The following is an 18,974-nucleotide window of genomic DNA, read 5'->3' on the forward strand; positions in this document are numbered from 1 at the left end:
AGAGAGAGGGGGTTGCAGGCTCCCTGCGGAGCAGAGAGCCCGATGTGGGGCTCAATCCCAGGACCCTGAGATCATGACCCGAGCTGAAGGCAGAGGCTTAACCCACTGAGCCACCCAGGCGCCCCTAAGCATGAGTATTTTTATTATATAAAAAGTTTTGTAAATAAATAACAGACTACTCCTGTCTTAAGGTACCTATGGGAAAACACTCAGTTTTATCAGTAATCAATCAAAATTTTAAGCATGTAATCAAAAATGCCAATCAGTCAAAAATTCAAGTATGCAATGCCATCGTTCTAAGTTGAATGGCGTCCCCTTCGCAACCCTGTAAGAGAGGGTATACTGAAACCCTAACCCTCAGTGCTTCAGAATATAATCTTATTTGCAAATTGGGTCATTGCAGATGTGGTCAGTAAAGATAAGGTCTTCCTGCTCTAGGACAGGTTCCTGACCCACTATGACTGCTGTCTGTATCCTAAGGTGGCCATGTGAAGCCAGAAACCCAGGGAGAAAGCCACGTGATGACAAGGGTGGAGACTGGCGTTAGGCCATGCCATCCGAGGAACGCAGAGACCACAAGAGGCCAGGAAGAGGAGGAAGGATCTCTCTTCCGTTTGCAGAGGGAGGACAGTCCTGCTAACACCTTGGTTTGGGACGTTAGCCTTCAGAACTGGGACACCATAATTTTCTGTTATTTTCCATCCATACCGTTTGACATACTTCATAAGAACAGCCCTAGGAAACTAATAAAACCATTTGTTATTTTTCATATCGGAAAAGAATGAATTATCCAGGGCTTAGTAGAATGTTAATGAGGGGTGACGTGCAGGCATTCTTACGCATGGCTGACGGGAGGAGAGGCTTATACAGTTATTTTTGATGGGTCAATTGTCAAAACGTATCGATAGCGGCCTTACAAATATTTATATGCCTTTTGAACTTGACACTTATAGTTCTACAAATTTATGTGAAGAACCAAGAAGACAAAGAGATGATCACAGCTATGTTGATAATAGCTGTAATTATCAAGGAAATTCTATCAGGGAAAGTTAAAAATAATCAGTGTGTACAACAATGGGGGATTGCTTAAATAACTCATTACATATTCTATGCAGTTGTTAAGAATGTGAATGTAGATTTATACGTAGTTTCATAAAAAGGGATATATAACATGGCATTGGCGTGATAGAGAAAGTTCAAGGATAAAACATATGTAAGATGATCCTGGTTTTTGTAGGAAAAGATGTATATATTTTCACATATATACATGTGCAAAGGAAAATGTCTGCAGGGTTTGGTAAAGTACTTGGCAATTGGTAAACACCATATAAACATCTATTGAATAAATTAATGAATAATTAAGAGAATAAAAGTTATAAATCAAAATGTTAACATTAGTTTCTGTAGGTGGTGAAATTGCGGGTAATGGGGTTTTTAAAAAACTTTTTGTTTTTGAATTATAACTGTTTTCTCATTTTTATGTAATAAGCTTATATTATAACTGTAATAAAAACAAAAACGGTTTTGTTTTCTGTTTCAGTTCTGCCATCAACTTCTTTTCTGATCTAGGCCCCTACAACCTTAACACTTCCCTCTTGCCTTCATCCCCAGAAGAAGTGTGGGGCTGGTGAGATGGCCCCCAGAACCTTTCCCAGTGGCCTGGTAGAGGAGGGGAGGTTCGGAAGTTTCTACAGAAGAGGAAACATACAAGAACAATGAAGTTTCTGCATGAGCCGAAGGAAGCAGGTAGAGGAGGGGGCCGCCAGTCATAAATCCTGCCAGAGACTCGGGAGCCAGCAGGACGCCCAGGGAGAGCTTGCCTGGACCCGGTGGGTTTCACTGGGCCTGTATCCACATCGCATGAGAATCCTGGTTTATAAAAAGCCAGCAAAGAAACAAAGCAAACAACAGCAGCAAAGAAAGACCTGAAAGTTACGTGTATACATGTTAGTTTAGAAGGTTCCCAAGGCTATAAACTCCAAGGCTCTGTGTTGCCGCTTTGGAAATAATCTAACAACTCTTGGAAAGGCTTAACAGAGAGCTACCACCCGATCCAGAAATTCTACTGCTGAAAGACATGAAAACTATGTTCACACAAAAGCCTGGAGGTGAAAGCTCAAAGCAGCGCTGTTCATGATAGGCAAGAGTGGGAACAGCCCACATGGACCTCAACTGCTGCATGGGTAAACGCATAGTGTAGCCACGCCGGGGAATAGCATGCAGCGGTGAAGAGGAAGGGAGAACGAATACATACACTTTCACCTGGAGCAACCGTGAAAATGTTTGCTAAGTGAAAGAAGCCCCTCAAAAAAGGCCCAATATACATAATTGCATTTCTATCAAAGGTACAGGACAAGCAGGTGTCTAGATACAGAAGGTAGTCTGGTGGTTGCTTGGGGCACAGTAAATGGGGGGGTTGGTGGCTAAAAGGTATAGTGTTCTTTTGGGGGTGATTGGATATGTCCCCAGATTGGCTGTAAAGATGATTAAGAATTCTGGGAATGTATTTACAAGTATTAAATTGCCAACTCCAAGTGGGTGAGTTGAATGGTATGCAAATAATACTTCAATAAAGCTGTTATTTAAAAAAAAAAAAAAAGGAAAAGAAACAGAACAAAGCTTTTTTTTAAAAAAATATTTTATTTATTTATTTGACAGGCAGAGATCACAAGTAGGCAGAGAGGCAGGCGGGGGGTGGGGGGAGCAGACTCCCTGCTGAGCAGAGAGCCCGATGCGGGGCTCAGTCCCAGGACCCTGAGACCATAACCTGAGCTGAAGGCAGAGGTTTTAATCCACTGAGCCACCCAGGCACCCGCAGAATAAAGCTTTTAAGGTTATCTTTTCCTAACCCATACCATCAGTTCATCCCGCAGGCAAGTGTGACATTGGCTGCCATACATCAGGGACATATACCAAGCAAGGGTGTTAACCATGGCATGGAGCTAGAGGACACAAGATTTGTGGCTCCATTGTTCCTTTCATGGCAGCCAACAGCCAGCAAACCCACAGACAGGAAAGGAAGCTAGGCTAGCCCATGCACCTGCCAGCCGACACTCCCCTAGACATCTCCTCCAGGGAAGAGCCCAGCAGAGATGAGCCAACCTGGGCCAGACCAGAAGAACTGCCCACCTGACCCACAGAAGCACAAGCTAAATAAGCACTTGTTGCTTAAAGTGCTTTGTTTGGGGATGTTTTGTTACACAGCAGAAACTGACTGACACACTTTGGGTGCAAATATGTAAGAGTCCCCCTAGGCACTATGTCAAGCCATTGAGCTGCTAGATTTGGCACGTCTTCAAGTGTGCTAGATATTTCCAAGTATTTTCCACCACGGTCATGCCCATGTACAGCCCACTAACCTGTTGGTGGGTTCCTCTTATACCACAGTGTCGTCAAAATTTGGTAATGTCAGATATTTTGATTTTTGCCAACTTGGAAGGTATGGCATGGTCTCTTGTTGTCTTAATTTGCAGTTCCCCAATCACGTATCTTCTCTGAAGTTAATGGGTTGAATGGGGTTTCTGTCGGACTTGTATTCTCCACCTTCTTGATGTGGCAACCCCCCCGTCATCCTTTCAGATGTGTGAAGAAGGTAGGGTTCGTTTCCAGAATGCCCTCCACCATGCTTTACACCTGCTTCTCCTTTACAACTCCTCAGTACTGAATCCCCCCGCAAGCCTTCCCGACATCCAGCCCCACGTTGGGTTAGGTGGACTTCTGTGTACCATTTACCTTCCTCTGCCTGATCATTCACTTCATTGTACTATCATTGTCTAAGCCCCCTTCCGGAGCAGGGCTTAGGGTCCAGGGAACCAGTACACAGGCCTGCCTTTCTAGGACCCAGCCCATCAGCCCAGTACTGGGCCCTAGGTGACCTCCTTTCTGAATAGCTTCCTGAGAAGGAGTCAAAAGGACAAATATGAATTCACTTCACTGACCTTGACACCATTTACATTCACATTTGTTTGTTGTCTTTAAGGTTTACCGGGTGTTTCCAAGTTCATTATCTGATTTTGATTAAACAACAACTACAACAGTAATAATAATAATAAATTTCAGTCACTGGCTGGCTCAGTCGATGGAGTGTGCAACTCTTGATTTCAGAGTTGTGAGTTCGAGCCCCATATTGGATGTAGAGATTACTTAAAACTAAAATCTTTGTAAAAAGATAAATATGTTATTAATAACTAAATTAATTTTATATTTATATGGCATTTATGGGGGACAAACCATGCTTAGCATATTATATGCATTATCTCACTGAATTCTCAAAACCACCACAAAAATAGGAAGAGTCAAATAACGTAACCCTTGAAATACATCAACTTCAGGTAATTATTAATTAACCACAGGTATTAATTTCCTAGGGCTGCTTAATAGATTACTGCAAACTGGGTGGCTTAGAACAACAGAAACTGATTCTTGCAGTTTCGGAGATCAGAATCCACAAATGTGCTAGAGCCTGAGCCCCAAGTTACGAATTGATGATTTTGAGATATTTGTGTCAGTTATTTTGAGGATCATGACCACCATGAACAGCACGTCATATATGCTCCATAAGAAGGTGCTGCTGGATAAGTTAACATAGAAAATGGATCAGCTATCCCTGAGGTTCCTCGGCCAATGACCATTTCAGCCTATGGTCAGATCTTGCTGGCCCCATCACCTACAAGGAAAGAGGAGTGACCTTGGCTTATCCCAACAATGACACAAAGCCTTCTCCATGTGACCAGCAGAGGCCCCCACCATTTCCCTGGGCCACCCTGCCCAGCCTCCTCACATCTGGGTAAAAAGTCTTCATTTCCTACAAGTCCCAAATCAGAAGGATGTGATTCTGAGATGTAACTGCATTCTCCTTCTTGCTACAGTGCCTTTTAATTAGGCATCAAACGCCCTGGAGATCATCCTGCTCCCTTGTAATGGTGTGTTCTGGAAAATTACTGCCATAGGATTAAATTTAAGAAAGGTTATTCAGCTACTTTGTTAGGCATTTTTCAGAGACGTTGGGATCCCATCAGGACTGGTGTTGCTGGTATTGTTAGTTACGGAGCGAGGCATGAACAGACATCCTTCTGGAAGATGATTGATGGGACAAACCAGTTCTCATGGAAGAGCTAGAATATGAGAGGCTGAGAAGTCAGGCCTGCAGATGGAGCATGAAAATTGTCACCATCAGAGGTGGAGGAAGACATACAGATATAGAGATATAGAGATAGTATCTCTCTCTCTCTCTATATATATATATATATATAGAGAGAGAGAGAGAGAGATACAGAGATAGTATAGAGAATATACTATCATTCACTGAATTGTGTCCCCCCAAATTTCTATATTAAAGTCCCAACCCCCAGTACCTCAGAAAAAACATGTTTGGAGATCAGGTTTTTAAAGAGGTAATTAAGTTAAAATGAAACCTTCAGGATGGGCCCTAATCCAATATGACTCATGCCCTTGGAAGAAGAGGAAATTTGGCAGACACGCCCACAGAGACAGAGGGAAGACCATAAGAGACACAGGGAGAAGGTGGCCATCTGCGAACCCAGGAGAGAGAAACCTCAGAAGAAACTATCCCTCCTGACACCTTGATCTCTGACTTGATCTCTGACTTCCAGTCTCTAGGACTCCAGTCTTCAGAACAATTTCTGTTGTTCAAGTTCCCTGTGGTCCTTTGTTATGACAGCCCTAAAAGTCTGACACACTCATGGTGCTTGGTGTGCATAATTGTGTTTGGTTCCCACTACACTTACTTGGTCAAGGTCTCACCAGCTGGCAAGTGGCCGAATCAGGATTTGAACCCGGGTCAGTCTGATTCTGAGGCCTGCCACCTATGACCAAGCTGCACCAAACTGAGGCAAGGAGAAAAGGCAGTCACTGGCTCACAGGAAGTTTAAAAGTTCCTTCCAACATAAACAGTTTATGGTCTGGTATACCAGGGAGGCTCAGGCATAATCTTAGCAGGCTCTGGTGTCTATCATACTCTTAAAAGGGTGCCACTCTCCCCGAGGATTCTTTGTGAAGTACAAGCGCTTTGACAAATCTGCAAGAACTGTTAGGAAAGGTGCTGGCTGCTCCTCCGGGAAGACTCTGAATCCACACCTGCAAATTGATGTCTCTCCGTTGCTTGTAGAATACAGTCAAAAGTGCTTAACCCACCATTCCACATCTGTCCTGATTCGCTGCTGCCCACCTTCTCTCCAGCTATGTTTCTGGCCGTGTGCTTGCTGGATCCAACTATGCAGAACTTCTTTGCAGTTCCCTGAACAATTTGGAGTCTTTCCTGCCTCTGTGTCTTTGTCCATGCTGTTCCTTCTGCCCAGAGCATCCTTTCCACCTTGTCTGCCAGGTGACCCCGGCCCCTGCCACTCAACCTTCAAGAGTCACCCTTCAAATGTCCCCTCTTACAGGAAACCTTTGTGACCTCTCCCTAGAAGAAGCGGGGGCTTCCTCCTCTGCATACCTGCTATCCTTTGTCCATTTTCTTTTTTTTTTTTTTTTTAAATTTTATTTATTTATTTGACAGAGAGAGATCACAAGTAGACGGAGAGGCAGGCAGAGAGAGAGAGAGGGGGAAGCAGGCTTCCTGCCGAGCAGAGAGCCCGATGCGGGACTCGATCCCAGGACCCTGAGATCATGACCTGAGCCGAAGGCAACGGCTTAACCCACTGAGCCACCCAGGCGCCCACCTTTGTCCATTTTCTGTGGGAAAGACACATCCCACAGTGACCTGGGCAATGAGTCACATCCTTTTATAATCTCCTCCCCTTCCATTTGGGCAGAACCAGGGACTTCCTTCTAACTATGGTATAAGATAAAAGTGGTAGGATGTCACTCCCTTGCTTAGGTCACTTTATATGACAGAGATGACAGGATGGCACTCTTAAGATGACCTTACATTATAGAAGACTCCATCTCAGCAGACTCGAGAGAGAGATGCCCTTGCTGGTTTGTAGACGTCAGCCGCCATGTGTGGACCGCATGGCAAAAAAACTGTGTCTGGCTTCCAGGATGAGAAAACTGCGCCCCAGCCAACAGCCCGCAAAAAGGCAGGAAACTTCAGTCATACTGTCAGGAGAAATGAACTCTGCCATTGACTGAAGGAGTTTGGAAGTGAATCCTTCCCTAGTCAAGCCTTCAAATGAGAACACAGCCATGCCAATACCTTGACTGCAGTCTTGTGAATGACTGAGCTAGAAGAACCAGGTAACCCATACCCAGATTCCTGACCCATGGAAACGACGAGATAAAAGGTGTGTGTTAAGCCATCAAGTTTGTAGTCATTCATCACACAGAATATATAACTAATATTCTCTATTCAAACACAGAGCCAGTATTACTCATCACGTGTTATTCCCAACTAGATGGGATGCCTGAGAACAAGGACAAGAGGTCAACCCTTTCAGCCCCCACACAGTGCCTGACACACAGTAGACACTCAAAACGTGTTTGTTGAATGAATAAATGAATATGATCTTTAAGGTTCTACCCAGCTTTAAAAAATGTCACTACAATTCCAGAATGTCGAGACTCCATTAACTGTTACCTTCATAGAAGGTCAATGAGGATATCAAATTTCCAAGGAATAAAGAAGAATGCAGAGAGCAAGCATTCTTCTGTAACAGTCACAGATTCTTTGACACAATTTGCCAAGCAGTTGGGCACACTGGGCCCCGTAAATGTAATAACAATGTCTGCCGAGTGCCTTTGAAGATGGTCAAAGTCAAAGGCAAAATCGCAAAACCTGCTGAAAGGCAGCTAGGACCATTAGCTGCTATTTGAAACCCGGAGGCAAAGAGACATTATGAGCCTCAAACCAGTCAGAGGAAGAGTCATCAGTCAGCCAGGAAGCCAGGGACAGAATTCTAAATCTAAGTCTGCCTAGAACCCCAGAAAGCTCTTCCTGCTTCCCCCTTGTCCTTGCCTCCCCCTCCCTCTTCCTCCTCTGCCACAGAAACAAAAACACCGTTCTCGGAGCTAGAAAGACCTACAGATCATTGCCTCCAAGCCCCTCATTGTACAGATGGGAAGACTGAGGCCAGGAGAGGACGGACTTGACCTACAATATACAGAAAGTCCTGGGAACAGCATTCTTTTTTAGAATTCTCTGAAGACTGGAGTTAAAGATAAGAACAAAACAAAACAAAACGAAAAGCTTCCTTGAGGATCAGCGAGGACATGAAGCAATTAACCAGAAATTTAGTCACATCATTATTTAAAAAAAAAAAAAAAAAAGAAGAAGTCTTACAGGATCCATGCAGACGAGCAAAACTAAGAATTATTTTCTCAAAGCAGTTCTTTTTCTTTTTTCTTTTTTTCTAAGATTTTTTTAAGATATTTATTTATTTATTGAGAGAGAGTCAGTGTGAGAGAGCATGAGCGAGGAGAAGGTCAGAGGGAGAAGCAGACTCCCCGTGGAGCTGGGAGCCCAATGCGGGACTCGATCCCGGGACTCCAGGATCATGACCTGAGCCAAAGGCAGTCGTCCAACCAACTGAGCTGCCCAGGCATCCCTAAGATTTTTTTTTTTTTTAGAGAGAGCATGCACACAAGCAGGAGGGCCAGAGGGAGAGGGAGAGAGACTCTCCAGCATACTCCAGGGGGAGCACAGAGCCCGATGTGGGGCTCGATCCCAGGACCCTGAGATCGTGTCCTGAACCGAAACCAAGACTCAGACGCTCAACTGATCACACCACCCAGGTGCCCCTCAAAGCAATTCTCACAGGAGCCCAGAGCTGCCCTGGTCCCAGGTACCATGCTACATGCTTTACCTGCATTATTTCCACTAACTTTCCAACCATTCCTCTTTTATAGCCTTTCTTATAGCTCTTTTTTAAAATATATAAAGAAACTGAGGCTCAGAGAGGTGATGTGATTCCTCCAAGGTTACATAACCAGGAATTATTTCACCAAGTCTGTCTGTGGTTCTGTTATCACTCTACTGTGATGCCAGAAAGCCTGGGACACTGAGGTTCAGTACACGGGGTAGCAGCTGGGGAGGCTCGCCTGGGTCCCTAACATCAGAGCTCACCAGCAGCATGTGTGAGGCTCCCAACACAACAGCTCCCGACTCTCAGCTCCAGGAGGGCAGGAACCCTGGTGGTCTTGCTCCTGCTGAACGTCCAGAACATCGCCTGGCAGAATGGAAGGGGAGCTAAGTGAAGTTGGAATGATGGATGAATGGTCGGAGGGAACGCATGGATGGGTGCCCCAGTTAACCGTGCTGATGGGTACATGGCGAGCATGTGTCCTCTGGGGGCTTCTCTAATCTGAGCTGCGCCAATTTGTGGAGTGAGGATCCGGGTGTAACCAATATATAATCCTCTGATTAAAGAAGCTCTTCTCTACATAGCAATCGGATTACAACACAGCATGTCTGATAAGGTCGCTTCCATGGCTCTGCCTCTTTCTGGCCTCAAACTGACTCCCTGCAATTTATTATTGCCATCATTATCATTCATTATTTCCCCCAAAGCTATATGAGAGTAGCCAGCATCAATCCCAACTGTCTTGATGCCAGGTGCAGTGAGAGCCTGCTGGGGGTTAATACGAGGGGTCCTTAACGGTACGGACTTTGGGAGAAGAGCTTCGAAGCCCAGACACAGTTTTCTTATCTGTACAGTAGGGGTCATAATAATATCTGTTTCACAGAATTATTGTGAGGATTAAAGACACGATGCTTGTACAGTGCTTAGCCCTTCCCTGCAAGCTCTCAGTACCTTTCCCTTTTAGCTACTCAAGAGGTGGTGGGACAGACACCACTGGCGCCTCGTGGGACTGTGCCTAAGACAGCAACCTTCTCTGGCCCTTGATCGTCCTATCTGTAAGGCAAGAGTGGGAGAGGGATCAAGGATGTATTCAACAACTAATTACTGAGCCTGTATCATGTGTTTGCCCTGGGGCTGAGCACCGGGCACAGAGAGACAAAGGAGCCCATAGCCCTGTTCTTAGGGGGCTCCCGTGTGGCAAGAACTTTAACCACGATGGACGCAAGCCTTGTGGGAACAGCTGGTACTTGCCAGGCAGGGTGATAAGCCCTGTGCACCCATGAGCTCAGACATCATAATGTTGATGACACCACCACGGTCTCTGTTTCGCAGGCAAAGGGTACTGAGGCACATAAAACCTCCATGACTTGCCCAAGGTCACACAGTGAATGTGAGCGATGGGTTTGAAACCTGGAGATCAGTTCTATGCTCTCGCCCCCTTCTAGCGCAAACATCACGTAATTCTTTATGACCATGAGAAAGAGTCTGGGGAGATTATGCCAAGGCCAAGATAAACACAGGTATCCCCCACCCCAAAAAGGCAAACAGCAAAAGTAGCATTCAGGCTTTGTGTCGCAGTGAGCTGTTACATAGGCAGCGTACATCCTGAGCAACAAGAACAATGCGCCCAAACCAAGCTCCATCCCCAGAAATTACACTCAGGCCACCTGAGCTCCGAGCTGTGTCTGTGAGCACCTGTGCTTGACCTTGACTTATTCTGTGCATCCGTTAGCAAGCTGTGTCCTAAGGTATAAGAACAGCCCGAGAGAGGTTGTTTTGGGGGTCTGAGGATGCTCAAAAGTTTTTCCATAATAATCAATGTTAATCCCTTCTTTGCTTTATAGCATTTCAGCTTCCCAAAGTTTCATCAGAAAACGCTCTACTTTTGGATGGGGAGGGTTGCTGTACCTGTACCCTCTTTCCCTCATGTTTCGTTCTTTCTCTTTTTCTCGCCTCTCTCATCTCCCTGTCATTCCACCAATATTGTCTGCATTGTTACCAGTCCTAGACGTGGACATTTCCCTTTTCTCTGCTGATACCATCCCCACTGACATTGTGGGGAAGAGACAGGCCATGGTCCTGAAGCGGATGTGGTATCTCCAAAACCAGGAGATACTCCCCATGACACCCCGCATCAGATTTCTCTGAGTCCCTGACTCCATGTCCGGGCTGGGATCCCAATCCTCTCTACCCTACCTCTCTCAATGAGGTGGTCCTTATTAAACACACCCCCCACTCGTTCCTGCCTGCACCAAACAGCAGCGTACCAACTGGGAATCCTTAGTATGTAGCTTGTGTTTATCCTCTGACATTCCCAGCCCAACCTGCAAGGAAATGTGGCTTTCATTTCTTTCCCACGTCGAACCTTTTAGCATCTTTCAACCAAGCATGCCAGAGGTTGTACAGCACAGCAGGTGAGTAAGAACTCTGGAGCCAGACTGCCTGGGTTCAATTCCCAACTCTTCCATTAACTGCCTCTGCAATCTTGGAGCAGGCAGTTACGTCCCTGTGTCCTGATTTTTCTGTCTGTTTTACCAGGATGATGAGGGTGATGAGGACGATGGTGGTGGTGGTGGTCAAATCTTTCTCTTTTTTAAAAAAGGTTTTATTTATTTAACAGAGAGAGAGAGAGAGAGATTGCAAGTGGGGATAGAGGCAGGCGGGGGTGGGGAGGAAGCAGGCTCTCTGCAGGGCAGGCCTGATGTGGGACTCAAACCCAGAACCCTGAGATCATGACCTGAGCCGAAGGCAGAGGCTTAACCCTCTGAGCGACCCAGACACCCCTTGAATCTCTCTTTACAGAATAGTTGGGGGGATTGAGTGTTTAAAACAGTGTCTGGCACTTATTAACCTCAGTTGTATTTTTCTCTATGTCCCAATGTCCCATAGGAAATACACCTTAAATTAAAAGAATCTCTATTGCCTTCTACAGATATATTCCATCAGATAAGAAGAAAGAGGAGGAGTTCCAAATGACTTTGCAACAGAAAAAGTTGTTTTTTTTTTAAAGATTGCCTTAACAAGAGAAGAGAAAAGAACTGACAACTTCCTGGTATTCTACGGGCTGCTGCGTGTTTTTTTATTAGATAGGATGCAGCCCTTTGGGGACACAGGAAAGGTTGAGAAACTCCGCAGATGAGAGGGGAAGCCATTTGTTACGGGGCACGCCATTAGTAAAGGGACGTTCTGGACTGGAATGATTTTTTATTTCCAAACGTCCAGGGCACAACTCAGTATACTACCTCTTTGTTAAAACAGAAACGTAACAACCAAAACTCTCATTTGACACAAAGCACTTTGGGCTTGAGTACAATTCACTCTTCCCTCTGTCTTTCAACTGCTCCAGTGTCTTCAAGGTGCCAGAAACATGCGTCAGAGAAGGACATTGATTTGCCAGAGTTGGGGAGCAATAACGAACTCCTGGTGAAAGTGACTTTGGTGAAGTCAGCCAAGGGAAGCCGCGGCATATACGAGGGAATATTTTCCTTCTGAAGAGGGCAGTATGCATCCAGGGCTGGGTCTGCTCCCGGACTCAGGGCTTCCTTCCAGGTCTGGAAGGCCGGAGGCAGAGTAGCCCTCAGGAGCCCAGACATCTTGGGTTTCCAAGAGCTTATTTCTGAACGACAAACACATCCTCCGACATGAAATAGGATTCCTGAGGTTTAAGCACAGTTAGACACTGCCTCTCATCAGAGGGTACACGGTGCAAACAGATACGAAGGCAGTTATGCAAGATGGATGGGAGAAGCCCCCATGAGTTATTTTCCCTGCTCTTGTACTTGCCTGCCCCCCTCCCTGAAACTAGCCTCTATGAAATTAAACAATAGCATGGCATCCCAGATGGTCTCTGATGTTTGCAGAAGAAAGTGTTTCTTTCTCTACTAAGACATGTGTATGATGTAGTTTTTACTGCCTGAAGCAAAATATCTTTTCCGCAAGCACCCTTGTGCAGGGATAAAGTGTTGGGAATCGGGATCTTAACTCCTAGGTGCATTTATCAAGCCAATCACAGTAATTATAATTAGAACCACAAACTAGTGAAAGCTGAGCATGAAATACATTTGCAGAAAACATGAACTGCATATAATTAAGCCCCGCATGGTGACATTTTGAGATATGCCATTAATATAATTGGGGAATGGGGGAGATTGATTTTTTTATCTAAATATTTTTGGCTTATTGCATCAAAGACTTCAGCGGCAGTTAAAAGGAGGAAGAACCATACACATCATTAGCTGCTAAACCTAGGGCCATGACGGATATGTCCAAAGGTAGCTTAACGGGTTATTTAAAACACTCTGACAAATACATTCATTGGGTATTAATTTAACCTAGATCTGTCTCAGGGAAGTGAATAAGACACTTGAAGATTGGGGGTGCAGGGAATATAGCTTCGATTCCCAACCTCAGTTTTGGGCATGCACTAACGTAACAGAGCTAAAAATCCTTCTGTGATTATCCAATGCCCAGAAAAGAAAGTCCATTCTCCTTAGGGGGACCTTTGTTCAGGTGTCACCTCTTTGATAAAGTTGATCAAATATTCTCCCCTAAACCTGCACTCTCTCAGCCATCATGACATTTACCATACTGGTTTTTAACTTTACTTATTCGTCTGGTCTTTCTCCCCTACTGGTTTTTAACTTTACTTATTCGTCTGGTCTTTCTCCCCTACGAAACAATGACCTCCTTGAGTGATTTCATTGTTTTTTAAAATTTTATCAGAGAGAGAGAGCAAGCAAGCACAAGCAAGGGTGGCAGGGCAGAAGGGGAAGCAGATTTCCCGCCAGGCAAGGAGCTCCATGCAGGACTCGATTCCAGGACCCCGGAATCATGACCTGAGCCAAAGGCAGATGCTTACCTGACTGAGTCATCCAGCCATCCCGTGATTTCATTTTTTTACCCATTGTCTCTAGCACCCAGTACATGACTAGTACAGAATAGGTGCTTGAAAAACAGTGAATCAAGAGTGACCAAGTAAGTAAGTGAATAAATAAATGGATGCTTCATCTTTCTAGGGCTAGCTCAAACTGCTCTGTTAGATGATAGTCATTCTCTCTCTCCGGCAGGTAGAAGTTTTCATTGGCAATTCCACGTTTTTAGGGAAAAGAAAGTTTCCTATAGGAGAACAGTTTAGGAGAGTCAGTTGACTGGGTGTGTGTGTGTGTGTGTGTGTGTGTGTGTACTGGGCTCCTTAGAAAGCCACGTTTGAATCTGGATCATATTTGGGTAGTGGGGTGGGGGAGAACTCTAGGCCACGCCTTGGAATATCTTCCCATTTCATCCTGGAATGGGAAGGCACAGAATACTTTTCTCCCCAGTCCTTTATACAAATTTTTAAATTTTTTATTTTAAGATAATTGTAGATTCACATGAAGTTGTAAGAAAAAATACAGACATCCCATGTTTTCCCCTGTGTTGACGAGATCACAATCAGTACATTGACTTTGATATACAACCCACCCGCCTTATTCAGATTTCACCAGTCTTACACTCACCCATTTGTGTGTGTATGCGGGTTGTGTACACTTATATTTCTGAAAGCGGCTTTCTGGCCTCCCGAGTGGTGGTCCAGTCGGCAGGCACCCAGAATACGCTTGTATATATCTCTTGCACACAGTAGGCGCCCAACCATCGTCCACAGAAACACTTGAACTTGTAAGTCGGGGAGTGCAAGAGGAGAGCGCAACGTTTTAAGGTAGGAAACCGTGCCTAGGGTGTTTAGCAGTTTAGAGGCAAAAAGTTGGCTATTTTCCCCTATAATTGTCAATTAGCTAGCCGGCTAATTGCTCCAAAGCGGTCCTGAGGCTTAGGCTTCGATCCCCAAAGAGCATAGGTTTGGAGCCCACCCGATCTCAACTCGTGGCTGGAGAACAGGGGAGGGGGCTTCGCAGGGGCCCCCGGAGCTCCTCCCACCCCAACCCCCACTTTCACCCCTTTCTTCCCCTGGGCTGGACTGTTTCACCCCGTCTCCAGGCAACCGCCAGGCGCTAGGCGGGACGTCATTTCCTGAAGAGCCCGTGGGGGGAGGGGGGAGGGGGAGGGGCAGGGGGCGGGGCCAAGTCTGGGCAGGCGACGGCGACGGCGTCGGAACTCGCTGGAAGATCGGCCCCGGGCAGCTCAACAGTTCGCAAAGTCCTGGCTCGCGGCGGCGCGGCTCCGTCTGCGCCCAGGCGGCGCAGGACCGCGGGGGTCCCGGGGCTGCTGCATCCTCGGACATGCCCTGCAGCCCCTCGTGGACGCCCGCGCGGCTCCACGGGCTGCGGTTCGAGGGGCTGGGGGACTAGAGCGCCCCCACCCCAACTTAAGACTTTGGGGTCCCCCAGCCCGAGAGGAACGGGCGGCCCGGCTGGGGGAGCCCCGGGCATGGTGTGACGGGGCGGTCTGCTTTGCTGAGCCCCCCACTCCAGACACCCGCCGTCTCTGTGCCCTCCAGAATGTAGCGGCTCTCTCTGCGTCCCGCACCCCCACCCCCGCCACTCCGGACTCCAGCCGCAGTCTCCGCGACCTCCGGGCTACAGCCGCCAACTCCACATCCCCCGGGACCCTGTCGCCCGTCTCCGCTTTGCCCGGGATCCGGCCGCCGTCTCCGTGTCCTCCCGACTCCAGCTGCCGTCTCTGCGCCCCTCGGACTGCAGGATCAGGACCCCTCCGTCTTCGCGCGCCCGGCACTCCAGCGGCGGTCTCCGCGATCCCCCAGGGATTCTGCCACTGTTGCATCGCCCCCCAGACCCAGACTCCGGCCGCCGTCCCCGCGTCTCCCCGGATCCAGCGCCTTCTCCGCGCCCACCCGCTCGCCGCGAAGCCAGACTACGGCCGCCGTCTCTGCGCCCCCCCCGCCCCCGGCGGGCTCCGGCTGCCGTTCCGGTGCCGGCGAGCGCCCGCAGTTGCCCCTCGGCGCGCCCCGCGTCCGCTCGGGCCTCGGCGGGGAGATGAACGCACCGCTGGACGGCCTGTCGGTGAGCTCGTCCTCCACCGGCTCGGTGGGCTCGGCGGCCGGGGCGGGCGGCGGCGGCGGCGGGGGCGCGGGGCTGCGGCTTCTGTCTGCCAACGTGCGCCAGCTGCACCAGGCGCTGACGGCGCTGCTGAGCGAGGCGGAGCGGGAGCAGTTCACGCACTGCCTGAACGCGTACCACGCGCGCCGCAACGTCTTCGACCTGGTGCGCACCCTGCGCGTGCTGCTGGACAGCCCGGTCAAGCGGCGCCTGCTGCCCATGCTGCGCCTGGTCATCCCGCGCTCCGACCAGCTGCTCTTCGACCAGTACACCGCCGAGGGCCTCTACCTGCCCGCCACCACCCCCTACCGGCAGCCCGCCTGGGGCGGCCCCGACGGTGCGGGGCCAGGGGAGGTGCGCCTGGTGAGCCTGCGGCGCGCCAAGGCCCACGAGGGCTTGGGCTTCAGCATCCGCGGGGGCTCGGAGCATGGCGTGGGCATCTATGTGTCGCTGGTGGAGCCAGGCTCTCTGGCCGAGAAGGAAGGGCTGCGAGTTGGGGACCAGATTTTGCGTGTCAACGACAAGTCCCTGGCCCGGGTGACCCACGCTGAGGCTGTCAAGGTAAGCCTTTGGTCTGGGGACGAGTACAGGACAGAGTGACAGGAGCTCTGCCCGTGTGTGTCCTTAGGCAAACTGCCTAATCTTTCTGGGCCCCGTGTTTCTTAAGGCATGTTTCTTTAAGACTGAAACATCTAGTTTTGTTTTAGCGGATAGATAACGGGTGCTGTGGATAGGGTGGTGGGCAAACAGACTTGGAGCCTGCTTTCGTGGCGGGCATAAAAGCTAGCAGTGTGTGGGAGACAGACATCAGATAAACACGGACAAATATATGATTACAAGTGTGAAAGACAGAGGGATTCTTACCAGCATTAAAAAAGGAAAAGGTAAGGTCTCCTGTGGTTAGTAATCAGTGGGTGGTCCCCACTTCTGCTGTTGCTGTTTTCATCGTTCAGGCAGGTTTTAACCCCTGGAAGAAAGTTTGTTAGCACCAGCCCCGTGGGAGGAGGCTGTCTGTGATCCTCAGGGCTCCAGCCTGACTCAGCTGTGGACACACCAGGCTGTGTGTCCTGGGACTGGACTCTTTTTTCCTTTGCAAACCTCTGGATCTCCATGAGGAAAATGGGGCCACTGGACCTTCTAAGTGTCCCTATCCTTGTTGGCAAGGAGGCCCTTGCCTGCATGTCACAAATAAATACCCCCCCCCCTTGAGAGTAGCTGCACTTTTTGTGTCTGTTAATTGAGAAAAATCTCATGACAACCGTCTCCTAGGGATTTAATCAAGCTGTTTAAAGCGGTTTCGTGTTTGCTAATTGCACCACCTAGGGCTGTTGAAAACCAGTTGGGGTATGAGATGGATAGTGTTTGGTGTACATGGGTATTCGAGAATCCCTTGAAGGTGTTTACACACACACACACACACACACACGCCACCTTTGCCCATCTTTGTACAGGAAGTGAAGAAGTTTGGGGAAAAAACAGTGATCTACTCAGCTTGTGCAGGCGGGGAGATGTTTCCTAGGGATTTAGGGTGCCCTGTGACCCAGCTTCTCTCCACCACACCTTTTGTCCCTGCCTCATGTCCTCCTCAGTGTAGGTGATTGGGACACCAGCTGAGGGCCTGCTGGGCTACTTCCTGTGTCCTCTTCAGTGACCCATGGTCAGGTGTGTAGTGAGCCCACTTCCTGCCCGTTCACTTGGGGCAGAACCATCTCCTGCCTGACTCTCACTTTCCTTGTTTGGTTGCCAGCCCTTCTGCCCCCTGCCCATTGAGGATTTCAGACACTTCTCTGCTGTTCCTGGGAAAAGCCTGATGATTGATACTGTTTTGGGGAGGGGGGGTGTAGCAAACAAAGGTTCTTGTGCATTTCCATGCACCTGCCCTCCTCTCTCTCTGTCTCCTCCCCCCCACATCAGTCTTCCCTCTTCTCTGACATTCCATATATTTATAAAGAAATAGTCCATTAGCCTTTGGCCCTAAAAGGTCTGGAGTTCCAGATGATACATTTATACTCAAAAGATACATGATCCAAATGGTCAATTATAATTGTGGATTCAATTTTAGAGACAATTTTAAAAGACTTGTGTAACTCACTCATCACAAGGTGACAGACTTTGGAAAGGCCTCAGGTAACCCGGACAGGGAAAGCACGGGTCGCCCATCGGTGGGCATCCCAGTGTCAGGCACAGCCAGAGGCTGGAGCTGTGCGGCTCGGAGCTTCAGCTCGGCCCTCCCGGGTCTCGTGCACGTCACCCCACCTGTCCTGTCCGAGCCTCCGTGGCTCCTCTCGTAAAACCTAAACTCTCCGTGCTGTGGTTTTTAGCACACAATGTGTATGGAAGCCCTGGGAGCTTAGCAGCCTCCTGGGTCCTTGACTGTCCCTTTTCCTCTGGAAGGGGTCGGCTGAAGCCAAACGAGCTCCTGCCTCGGGGTGCCAATCTTCTGGCCAACGCCAGACACAGCCTGCCCGGAACTCACCCCTTTGGAACCTTCAGAAGCAACAGGCAAAATGAATACGGCTTTGTGTCACCTTAACTCCAGGGGGAAAGGGGAACAGACTTTCCGTGTGGGTGGAATTTAAGACGGAGGAGGCGGAACCTGGTCTCTGCGGCCTCTGCTGCGAGCATCTCCTGGTGGCAGGATAGGCAGGCCAGGCGGCATCAGGACGCTTCAGAAGAACCCCTGGGGCTGGTGACCCACCTCCACAAAATTAAGGGCATTAAGTCCCTGAACCTCAAGCTCAAAGAGGCCCCAGCTTCGCTAAGTTATACACTGCCCTTCACCAGGATGGTCTTGACTTTCAGCCCCCTGTATTAGCTTTAGTGCGGTAGGGCCCGGCGTCGGAGATTTTATGATGTGGGTACACTCCTTTTAACCAAACCTCAGACTTGAGTCAAATATCACCAGTTTTTCTGCTTTTTCTGTGCCATAGACCCCATGACACTTAGTACAAGACCTGTTCTCTTGCTCCTTCAATGTTATTTTATTTGTTCATTTGTTTGTTTATTTCCTCCCCATCTTTCTGGAAGTAGAACTGGCAAATGAAAATTGTATATAATTAAGGTGTACAGTGTGATTGATTTGTGATACCCGTATGGGATAAGAGGATTACCACAATCAAGCTAATTATCCATCACGTCCCAGAGTTATTTTATTTTTGTGGTAAGAACCCTTAGGATATGCTCTCTTTGCAAATTTCAAGCATACAGTACAGAATTATCT

The 18,974-nt window shown here is 48.2% G+C and overlaps 1 protein-coding gene across 4 annotated transcripts in view; it reads left to right on the forward strand.

Annotated features, from left to right (window-relative positions):
- The first annotated feature begins 15,670 nt into the window (after positions 1-15,670).
- The window catches only part of WHRN (whirlin), an 89,647-nt gene continuing 86,343 nt past the window's right edge, over positions 15,671-18,974 (forward strand). For all 4 annotated transcript variants that reach the window (XM_032307582.1, XM_032307585.1, XM_032307583.1 and 1 more), the window contains exon 1: positions 15,671-16,315. In XM_032307582.1, coding sequence (XP_032163473.1) covers positions 15,692-16,315 — 624 coding nt within the window. In that variant the 5' untranslated portion in view covers positions 15,671-15,691. The remainder of the gene's footprint in view (positions 16,316-18,974) is intronic.

This window comes from Mustela erminea, chromosome 12 (genome assembly GCF_009829155.1).
Source record: "Mustela erminea isolate mMusErm1 chromosome 12, mMusErm1.Pri, whole genome shotgun sequence".
NCBI lineage: Eukaryota > Metazoa > Chordata > Mammalia > Carnivora > Mustelidae > Mustela > Mustela erminea.